Source organism: Pezoporus wallicus, unplaced genomic scaffold (assembly GCF_028554395.1).
Source record: "Pezoporus wallicus isolate ANWC-B61680 ecotype Strahan unplaced genomic scaffold, APGP_CSIRO_Pwel_v1 contig_5261, whole genome shotgun sequence".
In the NCBI taxonomy this organism is placed as follows: Eukaryota; Metazoa; Chordata; class Aves; order Psittaciformes; family Psittacidae; genus Pezoporus; species Pezoporus wallicus.
The window spans coordinates 1,047,547-1,068,152 of record NW_026642423.1 but is presented as its reverse complement, the minus strand read 5'-3'; the positions used below and the strand labels follow the sequence as shown (position 1 = coordinate 1,068,152).

The window sequence follows — 20,606 nt, the reverse complement described above, 5'->3', positions numbered from 1 at the left end:
GATGGGGCTCTGCTGCTCAGAAGCATGCCAGGAGACACTGCTGTGTCTCTCTGCAGCAAGGTGCAGCGCAGAGGTGCAGGATAACCTCTAGAAAAAAGGTAATAGGACACAGTTCCAATTCCTACATGCTTGCAGTGACAGAGCCAAGCCTTTATAAAAACATAGGGAGATGTCTGCAACGGGATTACTCCTAGAGAAGTGGGATCCTTCCTTGTCCTACACTTCAGTGTCAGTGAGGAGCAGATCAGACCAGTGCCCAGCATGAGGGGCAGCAACTTCTGCCCTGGTGCAGCAGCAGGCATCACGCCATCTGAGCCCAGCGCTTTGGTCATGGGCAAGGGAAACAGTGCCAGCAGCCCTGCTCAGTGGGACAAGTGTCTGGCTGTGCTCCAGCAGCCCTGGGCTGGCTCTGCTTCCCCCTCCAGCTGACACAGCTGCATGCTGGGAGGAGGAGTGCAGGGGAGGACAGCCCCCAGGGGTCAATATAGCTGGAGCATTAGTGGTAAGCAGGGAAAATTAATCTCTGGACCCAGAATGCAGGATAATGGCTAACAGAAATCTCCAGTTTACAGCTGGAGCCAAGAGCTGCTGTATGGGCTTCTCACTGCCAGGGAGGGCAGGGAGAGAGCTCAGCATGGGGACAATGTAGAAGATGGGTGAGGGGGTTGGAATTAGATGTTCTTTAAAGTACTTTCCAACCCAAACCATTCTATGATTTTATGACCTGGGCAGGCAGAGTGGGGCCACATGCCCCATTTGGATGGCAGAGCACTGGCAGAGCCAGGCTGAGAGCAGGCAGAGGTACTCCAAACAGACCCCATGCCTGATCTAAGTGATTCTGTCATCACATTATCAGCAGTCCTCCAGATCCAGATGTTCATCATTGGGCACTGCTATAGAGAATGCCATGTATCCTGGCCATATCCCACTGGTACAAGGCTCTTACCTATGTAGGGAGTAAGCTGTAGCTGAGCAGAGTGCTGGGAGGAAGCATAGCTGCACCAGCAGCAGAGCTGAAGCACTCACCACACACCTGACCTGGCAAGAAACCGAGACAGCTGGGGGGTTAGTAGGAGACATGGGGGCTCTGAGATGGTTTATTGCAAAGGGTTTCTGCAGGTAACACAGGGAAGGAGCACGGTCCTTGTTGGTGGGGGCTTCTCTACTCCTCACCCTCCTCTTCATCCTCGTAGGAGTCCAGGCCCACCTCCTCATAATCCTTCTCCAGAGCAGCCATGTCTTCCCGGGCCTCAGAGAACTCCCCTTCCTCCATGCCCTCCCCCACGTACCAGTGCACGAAGGCTCTCTTGGCGTACATCAGGTCGAACTTGTGGTCCAGGCGAGCCCAGGCCTCGGCGATGGCCGTGGTGTTGCTCAGCATGCAGACGGCGCGCTGTACCTTGGCCAGGTCCCCTCCTGGCACCACGGTGGGAGGCTGGTAGTTGATGCCTACCTTGAAGCCCGTAGGGCACCAGTCCACAAACTGGATGCTGCGCTTGGTCTTGATGGTGGCGATGGCGGCGTTGACGTCCTTGGGCACCACGTCACCACGATACAGCAGGCAGCAGGCCATGTACTTGCCATGGCGAGGGTCGCACTTCACCATCTGGTTGGATGGCTCAAAGCAGGAGTTGGTGATCTCGGCCACTGAGAGCTGCTCATGATAAGCTCTCTCAGCAGAAACTACAGGAGCGTAGGTGGCCAGTGGGAAGTGGATGCGAGGGTAGGGCACCAGGTTGGTCTGGAACTCGGTCAGATCAACATTCAGGGCCCCATCAAACCTCAGTGATGCTGTGATGGATGAAACAACTTGGCTAATGAGTCTGTTCAAGTTGGTGTAGGTCGGGCGCTCGATGTCCAGGTTCCTGCGGCAGATGTCATAGATGGCCTCATTGTCCACCATGAAAGCACAGTCTGAATGCTCCAATGTGCTGTGTGTGGTGAGGATGGAGTTGTAGGGCTCTACCACAGCAGTGGAGACCTGTGGTGCTGGGTAAATGGAGAACTCCAGCTTGGACTTCTTCCCATAGTCAACGGAGAGTCGCTCCATCAACAGGGAGGTGAATCCAGAGCCAGTGCCACCTCCAAAACTACGAAACACGAGGAATCCCTGGAGGCCTGTACACTGGTCAGCCTGCAGAGAGAGAGGAGTCCTCTAAGCACTGACTTTGCCTAAGAAGTCACAAGCTTTTGCTTTGGTAGCCACAAATCTCTCCCAGGGCACAGCAGGACTTGCCCCATGCTTCCACCCCAGCAGGATGCTGTAGTCCAGCCCTGGGGACATATACCTCCTCCATGGTCACCTACCAGCTTTCGGATCCTGTCCAGCACTTGGTCAATGATCTCTTTGCCAATGGTGTAGTGCCCACGGGCGTAGTTGTTGGCAGCATCCTCCTTGCCGGTGATCATCTGTTCAGGGTGGAAGAGCTGACGGTAGACTCCTCCCCGAATTTCATCTAGAAGAGTTTGGTACAATGTCAGAGATTTTCTAATGGGGGAAATGTGGTAGGAGCCACCCTGGGAGTGTCCTGCAGTGGGCTGCTCCCAGAGAGTGACCACAGTCACTGTCCAACTTTGGTGAACTCACCAATCACAGTGGGCTCCAGGTCCACAAAGATGGCCCGTGGGACGTGCTTCCCAGCCCCGGTCTCACAGAAGAAGGTGGTGAAGGAGTCATCCCCTCCACCGATGGTTTTGTCGCTGGGCATCTGCCCGTCTGGCTGGATGCCGTGCTCCAGGCAGTACAGCTCCCAGCACGTGTTGCCCATCTGGACGCCGGCCTGGCCGACATGGACGGAAATGCACTCGCGCTGTGGAGGGGGAGGAAGGGTCAGATCCAGGCTGGGACCACATGCCCAATCACTGCAGGTGGTGCACAGCCCAGGCTCCTGGCAGCTTGTGCAAGCCACATTGCCCTGCAGCTTCAGTGCCTTGAGTCCATCCCAGCTTGCTGCCCTCTCCCATACCTGGTGTTTTGCCTCCCATCACTGCACTGCCCATCTCAGGCACCCAGGGAGATGTAGACTTATCTGCTGGAGCCCACTACGCCAGGCTAGCACATTCTCTGGACTGCTCCACCCACAGCCTTGGAAAGCACCCAGTGAGGATCTTCTGCATTGCCTGAACACCCACAACACTTAGGGGCTGGAGCCCTGCAGCAGCTGGTATAGCCCCCATTGCTATCTAACATTAGGGCTGCAGGTTGACATGACAGAGCATCACTTGGACTCTGGGAGCTGAGGAGGTGACAGCACTGAGGATGGGTGCCTGGCAAGGAGAGGGATTTGCAGCAGTGAATGGTTGCCACACTCTGAGGCTCAGCTTCCCTAAATTAGTTCTGGAGGAGGAGGCAGCGTTAACTGCACTTCCTATCTGAACCGAAGAGCTAAGGTGGGAGGGGCCCCCGTGCTCAGGGCTTCAAGGGTAGCCTCAAGTCCCTCAGAAGAAGTCAGGCTGAGGTGGGCTCTGCAGCCTCACTCCCTCCAGGTGAGGCACCGCAGCACCTGCAGTCCTTTCGACAAGAACCAAAATATCCAGTGCCTCAGCCCTGCTGTTGCCAAGGACTTGGATGCGTCATCAGGCACAATCAAGGCAGAGGAGCATCCAAACCAAACCGGATCTCCAGAGCCATGGGTGCCCCGCTGTGAGTCAGCTGGCAGGTCGCCACACCAGCTATTTTGCGCTCTGGAGCACGGCAGTGACTGCTGTCTGTGAAAGTTGCACAAGTTGCAGCAGGTCCTGGCACTCTGCACTGAGAGTGCTTTTGGTGCTGCATTTCAGAGGCAGCAGTGATGGTGAGGGATGACAGAAAAATAAGCCCTTGATACCCACGGTGCGAGGCAAAAATCCATCTCCCCACCTTCTCCAAAGCTGAGGTGAGAAATGACACCGTGCTTACCCTCCTCCCTCCCACCCGCAGGTGCATAAAGGTTTTGTAACACAGGGGCCAACACTAAGTCCTGAGGAAGCTCCAAAATCCTCGGCAGAAGTGCGCAAGCATTTCTGGGTGACCACAGGAAAGACAAGAAAGGACCCCTCCCTGGCCAAGGGAAGAAGTGAATCAGAGGTGGGGGGTGAAGGGGGTTACGTTGGTCACCGCACTTCATCCACCAACATGCAGCAGCCAAGACTGGCGTTGTGGGACTCAGGGCTGACAGTAGGCTGCACAGAGCCCAGCACTCCCAGCACCACCGGGGACCCAGCAGAGCTGGTTACCAGCCGGCAGTCTCTGCCTTCCTCACAGCATGGCTCAGGGAGGGCAGGGAGCACGGTCCTGCGGGGCAGCAGGCGAAGTGCTTGGGCATCCCGGAGCTGGGATGCTCTCTAGAGTTCAGGGGACAGATTCCTAGCAGGACCACCATGGCAGCAGGGCAGCTCAGAGGCTCACCCTCTGATGGCTGGTGCCATCTGCAAGGCAGCAGGTGAAGCCACAGCTTGCTCCTGGGGCTCCTCTGTGGGTCTGCAGTGTGGGGGCTGGCAGCCTGGGTGCACCCCCCCCAGGCAGAGAAGTTACCAAGGGAGATGGGCAGGAACCGTCATCATTAAAAGACACAGAGGGAAGCGAGATGAGAGGGTCAGGTTTGGCTGGTGGCCTCCTTGCCTCAGACGTGTCAGAGGGGAACAGGGGGGTGCTCACAGGAGGGAAGCTGCTGAGTGCCTGGGAGGGAGCAGCGAGGCAGAGGCTGAAGCGAGGCAGAGGCAGGGCAAGCACAGCGGGTTGCACGCACCTCTGGGCTCCCCGCAGAGCTGCTCCCCCGGACGCTATGGGGGTCGTAGCCTGCTCCAGGGGCACCCGCGAGACCGTAGGGATAGAGCAGCCCGGGGCCGGCACTCACCATGATGCCGATGCCGCCGCACGACCTGCCTGTCCCCGGGCTGCCGCAGTTCCTCACCGGCCGGGGCGGCCGCGCCACTGCCGCCTTATACTGGGGGCGGCACCGGCGCTTGCGGGGCGGGCAGCTCCGCCCGAGAAGGTTCCGTGCGGTCGCACAGTTTTGCGTACATTGCGCATTTTTGCATACATTTGCATAAATGAGCTGTGCTGCCCGGCCACCGGCCCTGTGGGAACACTGGGGGATCACGAAGGAGCAGCATTCCCCGATTTCCCCCCTGCTCCCTGGCCACGGGACAGCCGAGGGTCCCCCTGAGTGAAGGGGATGGGGGCATAAGGGTTGGTCTTGCTACGTTTGTGGGTCTTGGCAGAGAGGCTTCTGCTGAGGGGCAGAGATGGCACTTTCTTGCTGGGTGTCCTGCTGCAAGGCACCATCCAGGCATCAACCGAGAGAGACTTTGTGAGCTGAGGAGGGAAATTCAGCTCAGGTCTTCCCTTCTGGTGGGTGAAGGTGCTGAGGTGACCTCTGGGTGAGCACAGAGCTGGGTCTCTGCCCAACCCCCACCATGTGAAACACACAGGAGCATTTCAGAAGAAAACATGGGCAGAGGAAACCCTTCAGAGACAAGCACAAGCTTTCCTGGCCTCTATGGAGGTCAGTGAGGAAAAAAGCAGAAAAACTCTGTCCTGCCCTTTGCCACAAACCCCTCAAGGACACTTGTACCTCAAGGCTGCGTCTGAAAGCTCTGCTGCGATGGGCTCCTCCTTCTCCAACCTGGCTCTGCTTTACCTCCCTGGTTTCAATCTGATTTCACAAAGCTTTATGAAATGACCAGTGAGGGGATGAGGAAAGCTTGGAACACCTCAAAGGGGGCTTACTGGAGTCTTTCTGTGATGATTTCACTGATGTCTGCCTTTGCTACATTGAAGAACATGTCCATCCTTTCCTCCTTCTTCCTCCTCCCCCTCCCAAATGCTTGCAGCATCCCCTATGGTGCAGAACTTGCCCTCCCTCTGCGCGAGCCCTCCAACTTAATGAGTTTTCACTGAAAGGTGCTGTCATCTCTCAGCTTGCTCTGAAACTTGAAAGCTGGACCCAAATTATCCAACCACAATGGCCTTCTTTTTGTTCTTGAGTCACCCGGAAAGTGTCACCTTCACTGATGAACTCGTGTAAAGTGACTGAAAGCACCGACACTGCTGTGAAGCCTGTGCTGGTGCCTAAGCAATTCATTTCTGAGAGCTGCAGAAATGGCTGAGCTAAAAGATCAGAGTGGCTTTAATCAAACTGGTTGAAAAAGATGCTTTTATTTTTTCACAGAGACGCCCCAGGTTGTGGGTGTTGCTGAATCTGAACAGGATGCTGTGGCCACCAGATAAACCTGGAAATGCCTGAACTCCTCCCTGTGACATAAATGTCCTTTGAGTGACCTCAGAGATCACTAGATAAGACAGACCATGCTGATGCAGACAGTCCATGAGAGCGACAGAGTAATTTGTAGCACTGAGGCATCAAAATATTAGTCCCAGAAATTAATTGGTGTGAAAAGGAGCAATGGGATCCTCTTTTGCTGTGAAAAGCTTTGTCAGGGTGCTTGCTGAAATCATACTGGATGCCAAGGTGTCACTTCTGATGGGTGTCTCCTAGCACCCTTCTTACTTCCATGGTGCCAATTAATTCTGGGGCATTTGTAGCATGAATGCTTTGCAGCAATGGTTGGAAGCACAAGGGCTGGAGCTAGGCAGCGAGCAGCATTTCAGGTGGCTGTGCAAGGCTTGCGTGGTTCACCCAGCTTCGAAAGCTTTGTATGACAATCTGGTGGCACCTCGGCGTGTGAAATGATGTGATAGTTCTCCAAGAGATCTGGATCTGTTTACGTACCATTCTGGTAGAGAGCTGAGGGTGGAATGTCCCTGATTCGTCATCGCTGCAAATGCCTGCTCACAGTGAAAATAACCACTCAGATGCTATTATGTTGAATGAGCAAGGCAGCAATGACTGACAAGAGAGCCGTGAGTCATTCAGAGCTACGCATCTCCATGTACCTCTGCTCTAAAAAGACCAAACAGATGTCTAAGCTTTTTTGAAATGCTTAAGAACAGCTGGCTAAATCCAGGGAGCACCAAGCGGCTGCATCTTGTCAGTGCCTAACAGCTCAGCAGCCTGCCAGATGCTGGTAGCAGCAGCCTGCAAGCACACATGGGTGCCAAACTCACCCTGGCTGGAAGAAGATCCATCCCGAGGCAACCCCTCTCACAAAGATGTTAACTACATGTCTAAGAAGCCCCTGCAAATGTTTTCAGATGACATCAGAAATCAGAAGGTTGCAAGAATCACTCAGGAAACATTTTCACTGTCGCTCAGAAGAAGGCTAGACCCTGCACCAGCACCCAGAGAGGTACAAAACCCAAGCAAGGCAAATTTTAGGCTCATGAGTCAGAATTCAACTGTCTCTTGATAGAAGACTAGGAAAAACATATTGAAGGGGCAACCTGCAGGGGAAACCCCTGCTTGCTGCAGGAGATGAGCCAGCCCTTGGACAGGTACTTGCTGTTTCCCAAACAAAGCTTCTCAAATAGCTGCTTTCCAGAAGACTGTCAAAGTCTGTCACATTTAAAAGCACACGGAGCTGATACTGGGGTGGAGACGACCCTTTTAGAGTCCAGCCTAGAACATCCCACCCACGCCCCAGTTCCCTGCTCTCCTCATGCTGCAAAGCCCAAACTATTGTTCCCACTTGTCAGACCTCAGCTCCATCCAGGCTGTTCCAGGCAGAGCAAACAGTGTCACAGGGCAGCTGTGGACGTGGTTCTCTTGGGAAGGTAGAACAGATCACAGCAGTGCTGTGAGATTGAGGAGGAAGCCCAGTGCCCTCCGCTTTAAACCCAGCTTGTTGGGGCACAAGGCAAGCATCAGGTAATGAGGAGTACTTCAGAAAGAGGGCTCCTGTCAGCGTCTTTAACCTCAGCCAAAAGCTTCCTAAAGAGGTTGTATCTGTGCCTGCCCTGCTCATCCCTCACTCCATCCTTGTAGTTGTTCTGCTATAATCCTCTTAGCAACATGGTTCAGGGTGGAGGTGGAGGAGCCAGGATATGCCTCCAGTGCATCAGTGCTCTGTGCAGCTTGCTCTCCAGCAGTGGCTGCACTGGATGATCCAGCAGCACCCTGGGCCCAGGAGCAAGCAGGCAGGAGGGAGTTCCTTCAGATCGACAGCTCCCAGACATACACTGCCTCCTGCCTGGCCAAGGACTGTGGTAGCAAGCCCAGCAGCTGGGCCCAGAGATCCAGTGATGCTCTGCTGCAAGGTGAGTCATGATGACAACCTTCCCAAAGCAGAAAGGCAGCTCTGCATTAACATGGGGGAAACAACATTGGCTGGTGAAACTAATTAGAGTTTGTTGAAAACATGAGGCTTGACTACATCTTGCAGATGTGTGTTCAAACAAGTCCCTCGTGGTGCTAACTGCTCCAGCAGTATCCCAGTGAGCTGGTGTGCAGGGTCCCTAAAGCACAGCTTGCTCCCGATGACAGCCCAGTATCGCATGTCTGACTACTGATGCAGTTCTACCATGACAGTATTTGCAACATACTTTGCCACCCTGAAATGTTATACCACAGCTTGGAGATGGACAGAAAATGTTCCTTTTGACATTCCTTTAGACATGCATGCCTTGTTAATGTTAGAAAGGGCCCTCTGAGCACCTCATCCTTTGTAATCTGGAGTAGATGGAGATCATCCGAAGATGAGAAACAAGGATGACTGGGAGGCTAGAGGCCATGGGCTGCAATGAAAGAATGGGAACTATCTAGAAGACCAAGCAGAGACTCATAAAGGCATTAAAATATATTTAAGGCAGATGCAGGTAGGGTGCATCTTTGGATGCTCAGGGCAAGAAGATGCAAGTTTAAGGCTTGCTAGCAGTAATAGTAGTGAAGCATGATTGTCTCAAGGGGTCAAGGGATCTTCATCAATGGACATCTTCAATAACCCAAATGTGGCACTTACTCCTGAAGACCTGATGGGATGCAGATCACAGTAGTGATCTGACACGTTCTTTCTGCTGGAACTGAGCAACAGCAGTGTAATTCCTGGCTCAGATAGAACAAAGTCAATTGTACAACGCCTGCTGCATTGCCTGGAGCATGTGCCACGTTATGGGAACAATAAAGCTAATTCCAGATCTCACTACAGTCCTAAGCCCTGAATCACCCGGGCAGTGGCAAGAGTAGGGAGGCACTCCCAGGGACGCAGCACCTCGCACGCATGCCGAGCCCCAGCCTGCAAGGCTAGAAGGGCCCTGTGGACGAGCTGGGACAAGCTCTTTTCCAGGCACAGCAGCGCTGTGTGAGCAGCCTCCCCAGCTGCCGGTGTCACCCGCCTTTCTTCACGTCCTGGGAAAGGCAGCAACACACCCACAAGAGCAAAATAAAACAGCAGCTGCCTAATTGCAGTGAATTCATGTCAGGGCTCTGAGCATGCCTGGTGTGAACAAGCTGCCTCCAGGCAGGTGATGGATGGGCTGAGCCTGCTGAAGCAATCTGTGCGTGCAGGGGATGCCCATAGTGGGCTATGTGGAGGGGCCAGTGCTGCTTTTCCTCTTCTCCAGCAGCTCTCTGAGCTGGTGGTGGCACAAGCAGCATAGGACTAGATGGAAGCAGAAGTGCAGTGAATTCTGTATGGCTGGATGATGGCAGGAGCTCCTGGAGGGGCACAGGTTACCTGGTCACACTGGAGGGGCTCTGCATGCCCCCGGCAGGACCATAGGCATGGTGGTGTCTCCTTCCCCAGCCCTTTAGGCCTTCCTGTCTCACGAGGTCTCAGGAACTGCAACCAAGCTGTGGTCAGCTCTGTCGCAATGCTGCAGAGCGTGTTTGTGTTTGCTGGCAGCAGTGGTGCAAGACATGGTGATCACTTCCCCTATTCCCAGAGTGCTCACCCCATTTGCGGGACCGTGGCTGAGCCCCCAGCCTCCTGGTACTTGAGGGGATGTAACAGATTCACACTGGCATCTCTGCAGATGCACATGATCCTTCAAGATAGATAAATCACTACCAACATCCCCTGCGAATGCAAACAGTTCCTGGTGTAGGAGCATCTTGCAAATGGCTCTGCCCTGGTCTTTGGGAAGCAGTTCAGCCTCTGATAGCTGGACAGACGTGAGCAAGGCAGGTTTCTTGCACGTGGAAGTGTGTTGTATACAATGCAAACAGCTTGCCAGCCCGAGGGTGTGCTGAGAGCATAGCTGGGTCTAGAGAAACTAGTCTGAAACCTTGGGAATTGTGTAGTGGTTAGGAGTGGAAAGGAGATGCTGGGGGCTGGCAAGTGCTGGTGGATGTCGGAGGGAAGTGGTTAACAAAATGAAAGATGCAATTAATAACCCACCAGGGCAATGGCTCCCTAGGTGTTCCTGCCCAGAGCTGTTTGTGAGCCGAGAGTGTGGTATATGAAACCGGGCTGTCCTCCCTGCTCCTCCCAGAGCCCCGGGCACTGACAGCCGGTGGCCTCAGGTCACTGGGCTGAAAGCTTGGGTTCAATGGCCACCCTGATGACAGCTCAAACATATCTGAGAGCTTCTCCTAGCAGAGCTAAGTCAGATGATGAGGGGCTGTGCATGTAAAACAACAGCTACCTAGCAGGATTTCCCTGCTGCAAGGACTCAGGAGCACTGCTTTGCTGAGCTCCCACGTATAATGTGGCCATCCTCACTAGGATAAGACATCCCCAGGTGCCCTGTGCACGTTGGGACTGCCGTGCTATTCATTGGGACAGCATGGCTGTCACACTGCCATTTAATAGCCTTGGATTGGACACAGCCAGGATGGCTTTACAGGCTGAGAAACTTAGGGCTGTTCAGCCTGCAGAAGAGAAGCTCCATGGAGAACTCATAGCAGCCTTCTAGTATCTGAAGGGGGTCTACAAGGATGCTAGACGGGGGACTCTTCATCAGCCCTGGTAGAACAAGGGGCAATGGGTTCAAACTTGAACCGGGGAGATTAGGTTGGATATAAGGAAGTTCTTTACTGTAAGGGTGGTGAGGCATTGGAACAGGCTGCCCAAGGAAACTGTCAATGCTCCATCCCTGGGAGTGTTCAAGGCCAAGCTGGACAGAGCCTTGAGCAACCTTGTCCAGTGTGAGGTGTCCCTGCCCATGGCAGGAGGTTGGAACTTGAGGATCCTAAGGTTGTTTCCAACCCAAACCGTTTGATGATTCTATGATCTCCCAGCCAGGAGAAAGCATAGCCTGGCAAAAGCTGGGTACCAAGGGCTCCTGCATGTGTTGGGGAACCCTTAACCTCCTTACCAGGTGTCAGTTAACCATGGAAAACGCACCTCACCAAAGGCTGGTTTCAATTCTTGAGATGACAGGTCTGCTCAGGGGAAAGACAGAGATGTTACCAGCTTGTGGTGCTGTGTGTCCTGCCGAGTGAGCAGCAGTGCTGATGCAGTGCTTGGCGAGGCAGCCTGGGGTACCCAAGTGCTGCCTGGCAATGGTGGGTCATCAGCAAGTGGCTGCTAGGCTTCTGCAGGGATCCCTGCCAGGCACCACCTGCAGGTTTCAGTTGATTTAATCAGTGGTTTTGAAAGGAATCCCAGGTTTCTTGAGGGTGGCAAGTGGATGTGCAGAGCAGTAAGTGACAAGACTGACCCTTCCTCCAAATTCCCTAACTAATTACCTTGCATTTCACTCTATTAAAGCAAATTTTGCTGCATAAAAGTGAAAGTGGGACAACACAAAAAGTAGACTTGGAAAGACCTTCGGCAACAGCTATGAGCCTCCTTCTTCCCTGAACATGGAAAACAAATTATTCCATCCCTCTCTATGGCAACATCACAATTCATGCTAACGCTGCTATCATTATCTCCTGACAGCTTCCAAGAAAGGGTGTCATGCCAGTGGTGTAGATCTGAATCAGTCACATAATCGTGCTGAAAGGTGACAAGTTTGCATAGCAATACCTGCCTTCTCTGAGAAAGCATGATCAGTACTAAATGCATTTTTCAGTCTTTAATTTTCTGCTGACAGAATCAAAATTAATTCTGTTTTGTTCTTTTTTTCTTTGGTATTATCAGTAATCTAGAGTTTTCTGGGTCAACTGGTTCATTTTCTTAATGACTGGAGTGATTTCTGTCCTTCACTCCCTTGGAATTACCCCAGTTTTTCTAGCTCTGTTAAAAATTACTATCAGCAGCTCAAGAAGACCCTCAGTTGGGTGCATTAATACTCTCAGTGTGGATTAGATAAAGGGAAAGTGTCAGTTTTAGCAGGTGATGTTTTACACACTGGTTTGTTACAGATGACATCTAAGTTAGAGCCTTCTCCATTGCATCCACAGTGTTGTACCAGTATTTAGGCATGACAGTTATGGAAAATGGCAGAAGGCTCTTCTTACCACTATTCTTTTGTGCTCTTGCTTGTTTTTTCCTGGTGTAAATGCATCTGACCCAATGAACCCCCTCACTGCTGCCTGGGCCAGTGTGCGTGCTCATTGTGAATCACCTGTTTAGTTACGGGTTTCTCTCACCTCTGCCAGCCTCTGACTCTGTTGATTTAAAACCTGCAAGCACCTCTGTTTTGCCTGGGTTTTGGCTGGGGCAGCAGCCCCACTGACAGTGCAGGTGAGCACTCCCATGGGGCGGTGCTGGGATGCACAGCCCATGTCTGTCACATCGCTAAATGAGGCCCAAAGCCATTGCCTTGCCTGAATGAAAGTCACCCTGACTTGGCAGTTTCTCACTTCTCTGTCCTGCTGCACTGACTAAAACCAGAGGGATGACTTTGCCTCCCTGGAAACTCCCCAGCTCCTAGAAGGTGAAATTCTAGAAAAGCCAGCTAGGATGAGGACAGTGTGGATTAGGAAAGAGATGGGCAGGTGGCTGAGAGCATGGCCATCGAGACAAACATGAAGGTATGGAGAAATGGGCTGTGCAGGGAAGTCAGAGCAGGGCAGAGCTGTTCAGATGAGACAGCAGGACTGGGAGTAAAAGAATGAATGTGGACTTTGAAATTGGGTGCCCTGCTCAGCTGATGTCCTCTGCGGTCACCAGCCCCCGGGGCTCGGGTATCCTCAAGCAGCCCTTCAAGGGGCTAGCAGACCTGCTGCTCCCTCTGACCCCTTTTCTGGGGGGTGCAGTACTTAATTGCCAGCTTTGAGGAAACTGTGAAAGGTTCTGTGTTCTCCTGAGGAAATCAAATGCTGAAATGTTGCAAGGTGCTGAAAAAAATATCTTTCTTAATATGTGGTTTGCATAATAAGATAGCACGAGTTCATGACGCAATTCAGTTAGCTTCCTGTAACCAGAATGAAAACAAAATTGGTCCCTTGGGGTCCTGCTTCGCTCACCTGAAAGCTTTTTTCTCAGAAAGCCCAGAGAGTTTTTCATGAGCATTTTTGCGAGCCTGGAGAGCTGAAAACAGGTTCACAGCACAGTGATGCCCAGAATTTGTAAAGAGTCTTCTTGACACACACTCAAGGTGCCCATGCTGGGTTCAAAGCTGTTGCAAGCCAGGCTGGCAGGTAGGTTCAGGCAGACCTAGGAGGAAAGGGCAAGGAAAAGTGGGAAGGGTGCTGGGTTTTTTGCTGATTTGAGTTAGGGGAGTGATTGTGGCAGCTCTAGGGTGAGGTGCAGTTGGTACCACAACCTCCCTCCTACTAGCACTGCGATGGGCCACTGCCCAACTCTGTGCAGTCTCCCCTAGAACATTAGGGAGGTTTAAGTCCTTCTTGCTCTATATCCTGGTCCCATGGGTGAGGGACATATGTGCCATGAAGGCAGCAGCGATGTGTTCCCCTGATTCCAGAGTCCCAGCCAGGACATGGGCTCCTGTCCTTTCCCAGCATGAAGGCCTCTCCACCCAGTGGGCACAGAGTGGGCTGAGACCTGTCAGCCTCGGGGTCTCCTTGTCCTCACATCAGCTGCAAAAGCCAGGGAAAGGAAAGCAAGGTGTCAAGACACGGTTAGGTCCTGGGGGCGCCTCCTCAGCTTCCCAGCCAGCAGGATGTGGTCCCTGCGAAGCAGCTTGTGGCTCCATCTAGTGCCCATGCCAGCCCGGCTCGGGCCAGCCCTGCACCCACTGCTGAGCAGATGGGCCACATCGGAGCACCCTGGCCAGCGGCAGCCACCCGAGGGAACCCTCTCGCTGCTCCTGGGCAAGCAGGTACAGAAGGGCAGCATCGCGATGAGATGCAGGAAAAAAAAAAATCCCGAACACCAGGGACTACTCCAAGCAGTTATTCAAAGAAATCAAGTGCTGCCTGACAGCAGGGGACAGATCATCCATCTCTTGGAGAGGAGATGCTCCTTGGCACAGGAGATGCCTGTGGCATTTCACCCATCCCAGTGCACACCCAGGCCCACCGATTGTGGCTGGTGGGGGGCTCTTTGCGGGTACGGCTGTCCTGAAACTGGTCCCTGGGGAGTGCTAGGAATGGCCTGTCTCAACACCCAGGTCTCCCCAGCCTGCCAGGAACAGCAGCACTAGGGAAGTTTGCCAAGCTTCCCAGCTAGGTATTTACAGGAGGTGAGGGAGATATCCCAGCTGCAATGCAGGGGTAGAGAGGGGTCCAAAAGGCCCTGCAGAGACGAGGCTCCCTCCTTCTCCCATCCAGATAACAAAAGGGAACAATATGACCTCTGAGGCCAGAACACGTTCATGGGTGCTGGTGAGACTGCCCACTACCCCGAGGTCTGGCAAGAACAGCCTTTCTGAGGGAGGCCACGCAGAGGAAAAGTCCACATCAAAGCTCCCGGCACGTGGCCATCCCGGGTGCTGCGGGCGCTTGGGCACCGTGGTGCTCGGGTGGGCTCACTCTGCCTGCGTGGAGCTGGGGAAGGCACGGGGCTGGCAGTAGCTGCTCTGCCGGGGCCATAGCGAAGCCAGGCAGCCTGGCAGGGAGGGACCTGCGCCGGCCAGCCCAGCAGGCTGCACCCCTCCATGTGTCCCGTCCCCGCCCCGACGGGACGGCCTGGGCAAAGCGCTGAGTCACTCCCGCTGTCCCCTCCTGCTGTCGCCTCCCGCTGGCCGGCATCGGCCGCGCAGCTGAGGCCAGCGGCGAGCGGAGCCCGGGGACTGCCCCGCGGCGAGGGCCGTGCCCGGCGTGCTCGCAGCACTACCCGCACTCCCGGGGACAGCGAGCGAGGTCAGTGCTCACCCCATCGCATCTCGCCTGGCCGGTGCTGCCCCGGGCACAGCCCTGGGAGCTGGGAGGGCCGGAGCGGATCGCTGCGAAGCGGCGGGACAGGAACGGAGGTGGAAGGGTAGGCACCGGACGCGGACGGGCGCCCGGAGCGAGCCTCCCTATGACCTCACCCTCATGACAGGCGAGCGTATGACGTCACACGTCGGCGGCGCCGCGGTTGGCTGCAGCCGCCGCCCGTCGGGCAACGGAACCCGCCTCCAACCCCCGCGGCGGTCCGGGAAGGCGGGGGGGGGACGCGCGACGCCGGCCGCGGGCGGCCTGGGGCGGGCGGGGAGGCCTCGGCTGCGGCACGCAGGTGGGCACCGAGCGGCTGGGGGAACGGGAGAGGGGCACAAGAGTTGCACCGGGGAGCGGGGCCGGCCCGGTGCGGCGTCCTCCAGTCCTGCCGCTCCCGGTGTCTCAGAGCCGCTGGCCGCAGCCCAGGGCTGCCCGCTGGTGGCGGCGGAGGAGGACTTGGAGGGGCAGAGGAGAGGTGGAAGCGGAAACTTCCAGCAGCAGCGCCGGGCCGGGAGCGCCGTGTTTACAGCCGGGGCAGGGGGGCGGGCTCTGGCGGCACCGCCCCGTCCTGCTCCCGGTGCTGTACTGGTGCCGTACTAGTGCAGGGGCCAGCGCCGCCCTCCCCGTCAGCTGATGCCCCCGGTCAGCGCGGGCGGGGGGCGAGTAAGGGCTGGGGGCGCGGCACCACGGGGTTATGAGGAGCGGGGCTGGAGCGGCGGAATCCCGTCTCCGATCCGGAACGGGTCGTCCTGTTGAAATGCCCCGGGGTGCCCAGCACGGGGGGGGTCTCCGCTGAGCCCTTAATCCGCTCCAGTCCCTAAGCACCTTAGCGGCCAGAGGAGCGGGGTTGACAGCGAGGATCCGTGTCTCTTTGCTCGGGCGAGTTGGGGTGATCCAGGTGGGACAGCGCTGCGACAGCAGCCAGGGGTCCCGGCTGTGGCTGTGCGTGCTCAAGGTGCAGGCAGGGTGCTCGGGAGGCGTGTGTAGGATGGGTACTGAGCCACTCCTGGAGGACCTGTGGGGTGGCCGGAGTACCTGGGGAGGGCCGGCGAGCCTGCTCTTGCTCTCTCATGCCTTGTGCTGTCAGACTGCGCCTGGAGACCCCCTGACATTGCCTTTCCCCCTACAGTGACCTTGCGGGACAGCCTCACGTCATGGTGGACTACTACGAAGCGCTGGGGGTGAGCCGCAGTGCTACCGCCGATGACATCAAGAAGGCGTAAGTGGGTGTCAGGCATGACCCTGCCCGCCGGGCACAGCAGCCTGAGCCACAGGTACTCCCTTCCTCCCGGTGCCAGCAAGGCAGCGGCTCCTTTGAGGCCGGTGGGGAGAAGGCCCAGCTCCAGAGGTGACAATCCAGCCTTTGTTTCCTTTGTGCGGAGGCCAGAGCAGGGTTGGGCTTTTCTGCCACACACAGGCATCTCTTGGTGGGGTTTGGTCCCTTTGTCTCTGCTCTCAGGCCAGGGCTGGGGACGGAGGTAAGAGGTGGGTCCCACTGGTGTTTGGAGGTGTCCCTTCTCTCCTGGAGGGGATAACAGAGGGCTGGGGTGTGGGGGCTCTGCTGGTGTCAGGGTTGGGGGGCTGGAGTTCACAGGGTAAGGAGCAGCATGTGCCCTGGCAGGGACATGGGCCCTGCTGGCAGGAGCATGCTGTGCCCCAGGCACTATGGGGGAGCCCTAGGGGTGGCCAGAGCCTTCTGCAGCTCCTTCTGGCACCCTGCTGAGGTCGTGATGCTCTCAACGGGGTGAGGCATCACCTGAGGACAATAGGTGCAGACTGGTAGCTTGCCTGGGGGGACAGAGGTGGGGGACAGAGGTCTGTGCTGGGGGTGACTTCCTAAGAATGGGTGAGAAAAGTTGGGCAGCTGGGTTAACCCCAGCTAGCTACAGGCAAGAGGAAAGGGCTGCTTATTGCTGGGAGCCTGCAGCAGTCCCTGGTGCGTTCATGCCCATGGTGGAGCTCAGGAAGGCTCCGGAGCAAACCTGTGAGCACCATGCAGGGCTGAGACAGGCACAGGCTGCACCACATGAGGCACAGGGTCATGCCACAAATGTTTGTTCTGGAGGCAGGACCAGTCCAGAAAGCTGCTGTTTGATGCCAGAGACTGTAGGGTCCTGGATGAAGCAGGCTCGGGTGCCTGTGCCCGCAGAGTCAGTGGTGTGGACTCAGCAGGGTTGCTGGGAGGCCTGCTGCTGGAGGGCTGCTGTGTGCCCATTGCTGCCCATCTGTGCAGGTACAGGAAGGCTGCGCTGAAATGGCACCCGGATAAAAACCCAGACAACAAGGAGTATGCTGAGCAGAGGTTCAAGGAGATTGCCGAGGCGTACGAAGTGCTGTCGGACAGTAAGAGGCCATGGTGCTGTCCTGTGTGTCCCCTTACCCTTGGGGCTTCTCATTCTCGGGTGTCCTGCTACTGGTCTCACACAGGTTGCATCTGTAGACATCCCTAGATGCAGTGGGTCCCTCTGGTTTTACTGCCTGGCTTGTAGGGCTTGGTTACTTCCCTACATATCCCTTGAAACAATATTTGGAAGATGCTGGCATGCTGGCCTCCAGGATGAGGTCTCCCCAGTGGGGCTGAGGCTTGTGCCTCCTCACCCAATGTCTCAACCTGGGTTTGGGAGCAGTGCGAGTGCAGCGGGGGCTTATGCTACTCCCCTCCTTTTGCCGTTCTGTACTTCCCTTGGCTGGGGCATCATTGGTGCTCCTGCCTGTGCCTGGCAGCAAGCTCCCCGCAGCCCCCTTTCTTCACCTTCCAGAACAAAAGCGTGATATCTATGACCGTTATGGCAAGGATGGACTCATGGGTGCAGGTGAGTTTGTGAGCAGAGCCATGGCGTCAGTGCAGCGCTGGATATGGCCCCATCTGAAGATGTGGTGTGGGTCTGTACCCCTTGGGGCTTCCTGCCCCTCTGGGGATTCCCCCCAAGGACTCCCCTTAACTCTGAGCTTTCTCCCTCCAGCAGGAACAGGAGGCTCTGGGGCCAGTGCTGGGGCTCCCGAATTCACTTTCACCTTCCGCAGTGCTCACGACGTCTTCCGGGAGTTCTTTGGCGGGCGAGACCCCTTTGCTGACTTCTTTGGTGTGTGCAGGGCAGGGGGGCCAGAGCTGGCTCTGGGATAACCCTCTGACTGGGCTTGGGCACAGAGCACATGGCTGGCCCCAGTGGGGTCTCCACGTGGCCCTGCTCCTGGCTTGCCAAGCCATGGGGGCAGTATTGATGCGGGGGTCCCTGCTTTCCAGATGAGATGCTGCCCTTCTCTGAGCTGCGAGGACCTGGCCCACGGCACCACAGAGGAGGTCACTTCTTTTCCACCTTCCCAGGATCCTCAGGTGGGAGACGCTGCCAGCCCCTAGCTGACCTGGGGGGTCCGAGAACATGGCATGCTCCTGAGCAGGGTCCATCGCCTGCTTCCCTTGTGCTCCCTACTTGGCACTGACCTTGTCACTCCCTGTTCCAGATTTCTTTGCCTCGTCCTTCAGCTCCGGTGGCAACAGAGGGCTGGGCTTCCGCTCCGTCTCCACCTCTACCACCTTCGTTAATGGCAAGCGCATCACCACCAAGCGGTGAGGGCACTACCGGCCTTCCTCATCAGTGGCCCTTGGAACCTGCAGCTTGCTGCTGCCATGCTCTGGTAGCCTGGCCCTTGACTGTCTGTCTGTGTGTCTGCAGGATTATCGAGAACGGGTGGGAGCGGGTGGAAGTGGAGGAGGATGGGGAGCTGAAGTCGATCCACATTGATGGTGAGAAGCAGCACTGGAGACCAACCTGTTGGGATCTGTCAGTGACACTTCCCAAGTGCCCTTTCTCTCTGGGGACCCCTCTCCTTTGGGATGGCTGAGGGGTGCTGCATCCAGGCTTGGTTTTGGGTTGAGCCCTGCTGAGCCCTGTTTGGGGCTCTGCCATAGAGTGGGTGGACAAGAGTTGATGCAGCCCTGTGCCAGCTCTGAGCAGATGGGACCCCCATCCCCTGCCCCTGTTCCCATAGGTGTCCCCGACGACATGGCGCTGGGGCTGGAGCTGAGCCGGCGCGAGCAGCAAGCCTTCCCCAGCACACAGCCCGCCTCGCCACCCGCCCCGCGCCAGCCCGTGAGCTCCTCGCCCGTCTGCCTCTACACGGACAGCGAGGACGAGGATGAGGACTTGCAGCTGGCCATGGCCTACAGCCTCTCGGAGATGGAGGCTGCGGGTCACCACCGAGCAGGTGGGCACGGCCCCGGCACCCCATCCTCCTCCCGCAGAGCCCGCGGCACCCGGGGGGGGCCGGAGCGGGAGGTGGCGGGGGCCGGCAGCCCCGCCACAGAGGGGCATGAACCTGCTGCCTCCAAAGCGAAGCAGTGGCACTGCCCCCTGCTCTGAGCATGGGGCTGAGGCTGTGCCCCTACCGTGGGGCAAAGAGAGAAAACACGGGTGTTGCTGTGTGGGGCTCGGCTCCTGCCTTCCCCAGCAAGGTTGGGGGCTCTCCTGCCCTGCCTCCTTTCTGCCACTGAGGTGGGTGGGCAGGCAGCTGGTGGCACCCCGGGGCGGGGGGGCTGCCACAGTTGGGGGTGGTGGCTGGAAGAGGGGCGCTGGTGGGGTTCTGGAAGCACAGGATGCCTGCGAGCAGGTGTGCCCTGGCTCCAGCTGCTCCTCTCTCCCTGCCTGCCCTGCAGACACAGGGGCTCCAGGCACTGCCTCCCTGGCTGCTGCCTGCCCCTGCCCATGCTGAAAGTACTGGGGTTGAGCTCTCTCTCCTTGCAAGGAGGGATCTGTGTGTGTGAGCTCTGCTTTGTGCCTTGTGTCTGTCTCTCCTCTGGATGCTGTCACTCCTGCCTGTACTCCCTCCTCCTCTGTTCCTCCCACTGCAGACCCTGCCTGGTCACCCCTGCCCTATGCTTTGCACACCTTGCAGGGCACTGTCACCCCTCTACCTTGGCTTGGGGGCACTATGCCTCCCTGCTTCCAGCAGCAGCAGTGACCCTCAGTGATGCTTACAGGCATTCCCGCCCTCGTCGTTTCCAGTTGTAGTCCTGCCTTGGCTCTCTTTCTCCTCCTCCTGGGACCTTCCTCACTCCCTCCCTGCCCCTCTGCAGCCCCGACCAAGGAGGGTTTCACAGGTGCCGTTGTGTCCCCCCCTCCGCTTGTCTCCCCAGGTGTGTTCTGAGGCTGCTGCGCCCAGGGACCGCGCACGCCTGCTCGCCCATGGAGGCTCTCCCAGCCAGGACTCCGCTTTGTCCCTGCACGGCCACCCCCTGCCACCCCCTTCCCCAGCACCCTCTGGCTCCGTGGGACACGGTGGGGGGGAGCACCACAGTGCTTATGGCTGAGCAATACCTGGGGCTGGGGAGAGATGCCCCAGGCACCGCGAGGTGGTGGGGAGGGTGGTGGTGGGCTGTAGATTAGGCTGCTGGGGGGGTACTGGTGGCAGGCAGCGAGGGGCAGCATGGCTGTGCTCAGCCAGTGGGGCTTGGCTCTGCCCCACTTCCTCACTGTAGCCCCCCCCCACTCCCTGCTCCCTTCTGCTGACAGCTGTCAATAAACCTGTTTGCAGGAGCTGCTGCCTGGGGGTATCTGTGGGCTGAGGGCTCTGGGGTCC

The 20,606-nt window shown here is 56.7% G+C and overlaps 2 protein-coding genes across 5 annotated transcripts; one reads left to right on the top strand and one right to left on the bottom strand.

The window, feature by feature from the left end:
* Positions 1-1,066: 1,066 nt before the first annotated feature.
* LOC130610288 (tubulin alpha-4A chain-like) lies at positions 1,067-4,939 on the bottom strand. The gene is made up of 4 exons (XM_057430015.1): positions 4,836-4,939; positions 2,588-2,810; positions 2,308-2,456; positions 1,067-2,134 (listed from the first exon to the last, which is right to left on the bottom strand). Exons 1-4 carry the CDS (start codon positions 4,836-4,838, stop codon positions 1,163-1,165), a joined length of 1,347 nt encoding a protein of 448 aa, XP_057285998.1. The 5' UTR covers positions 4,839-4,939; the 3' UTR covers positions 1,067-1,162.
* Positions 4,940-14,872: 9,933 nt separating this feature from the next.
* On the top strand, positions 14,873-20,513 carry DNAJB2 (DnaJ heat shock protein family (Hsp40) member B2). 4 transcript variants are annotated; one of them, XM_057430021.1, is made up of 10 exons: positions 15,211-15,327; positions 16,159-16,248; positions 17,263-17,372; positions 17,789-17,842; positions 17,996-18,112; positions 18,274-18,363; positions 18,492-18,597; positions 18,704-18,774; positions 19,020-19,235; positions 20,164-20,513. In XM_057430021.1, exons 2-10 carry the CDS (start codon positions 16,184-16,186, stop codon positions 20,172-20,174), a joined length of 840 nt encoding a protein of 279 aa, XP_057286004.1. In that variant the 5' UTR covers positions 15,211-15,327; positions 16,159-16,183; the 3' UTR covers positions 20,175-20,513. The 4 variants fall into 4 exon arrangements, with proteins under 4 accessions (XP_057286001.1, XP_057286005.1, XP_057286004.1 ...); XM_057430020.1 differs by having other exon boundaries at positions 17,993-18,112; positions 20,164-20,511; XM_057430018.1 differs by lacking the exons at positions 15,211-15,327; positions 20,164-20,513 and adding an exon at positions 14,873-14,972 and having other exon boundaries at positions 17,993-18,112; positions 19,020-19,531.
* The last annotated feature ends 93 nt before the right edge of the window (positions 20,514-20,606 follow it).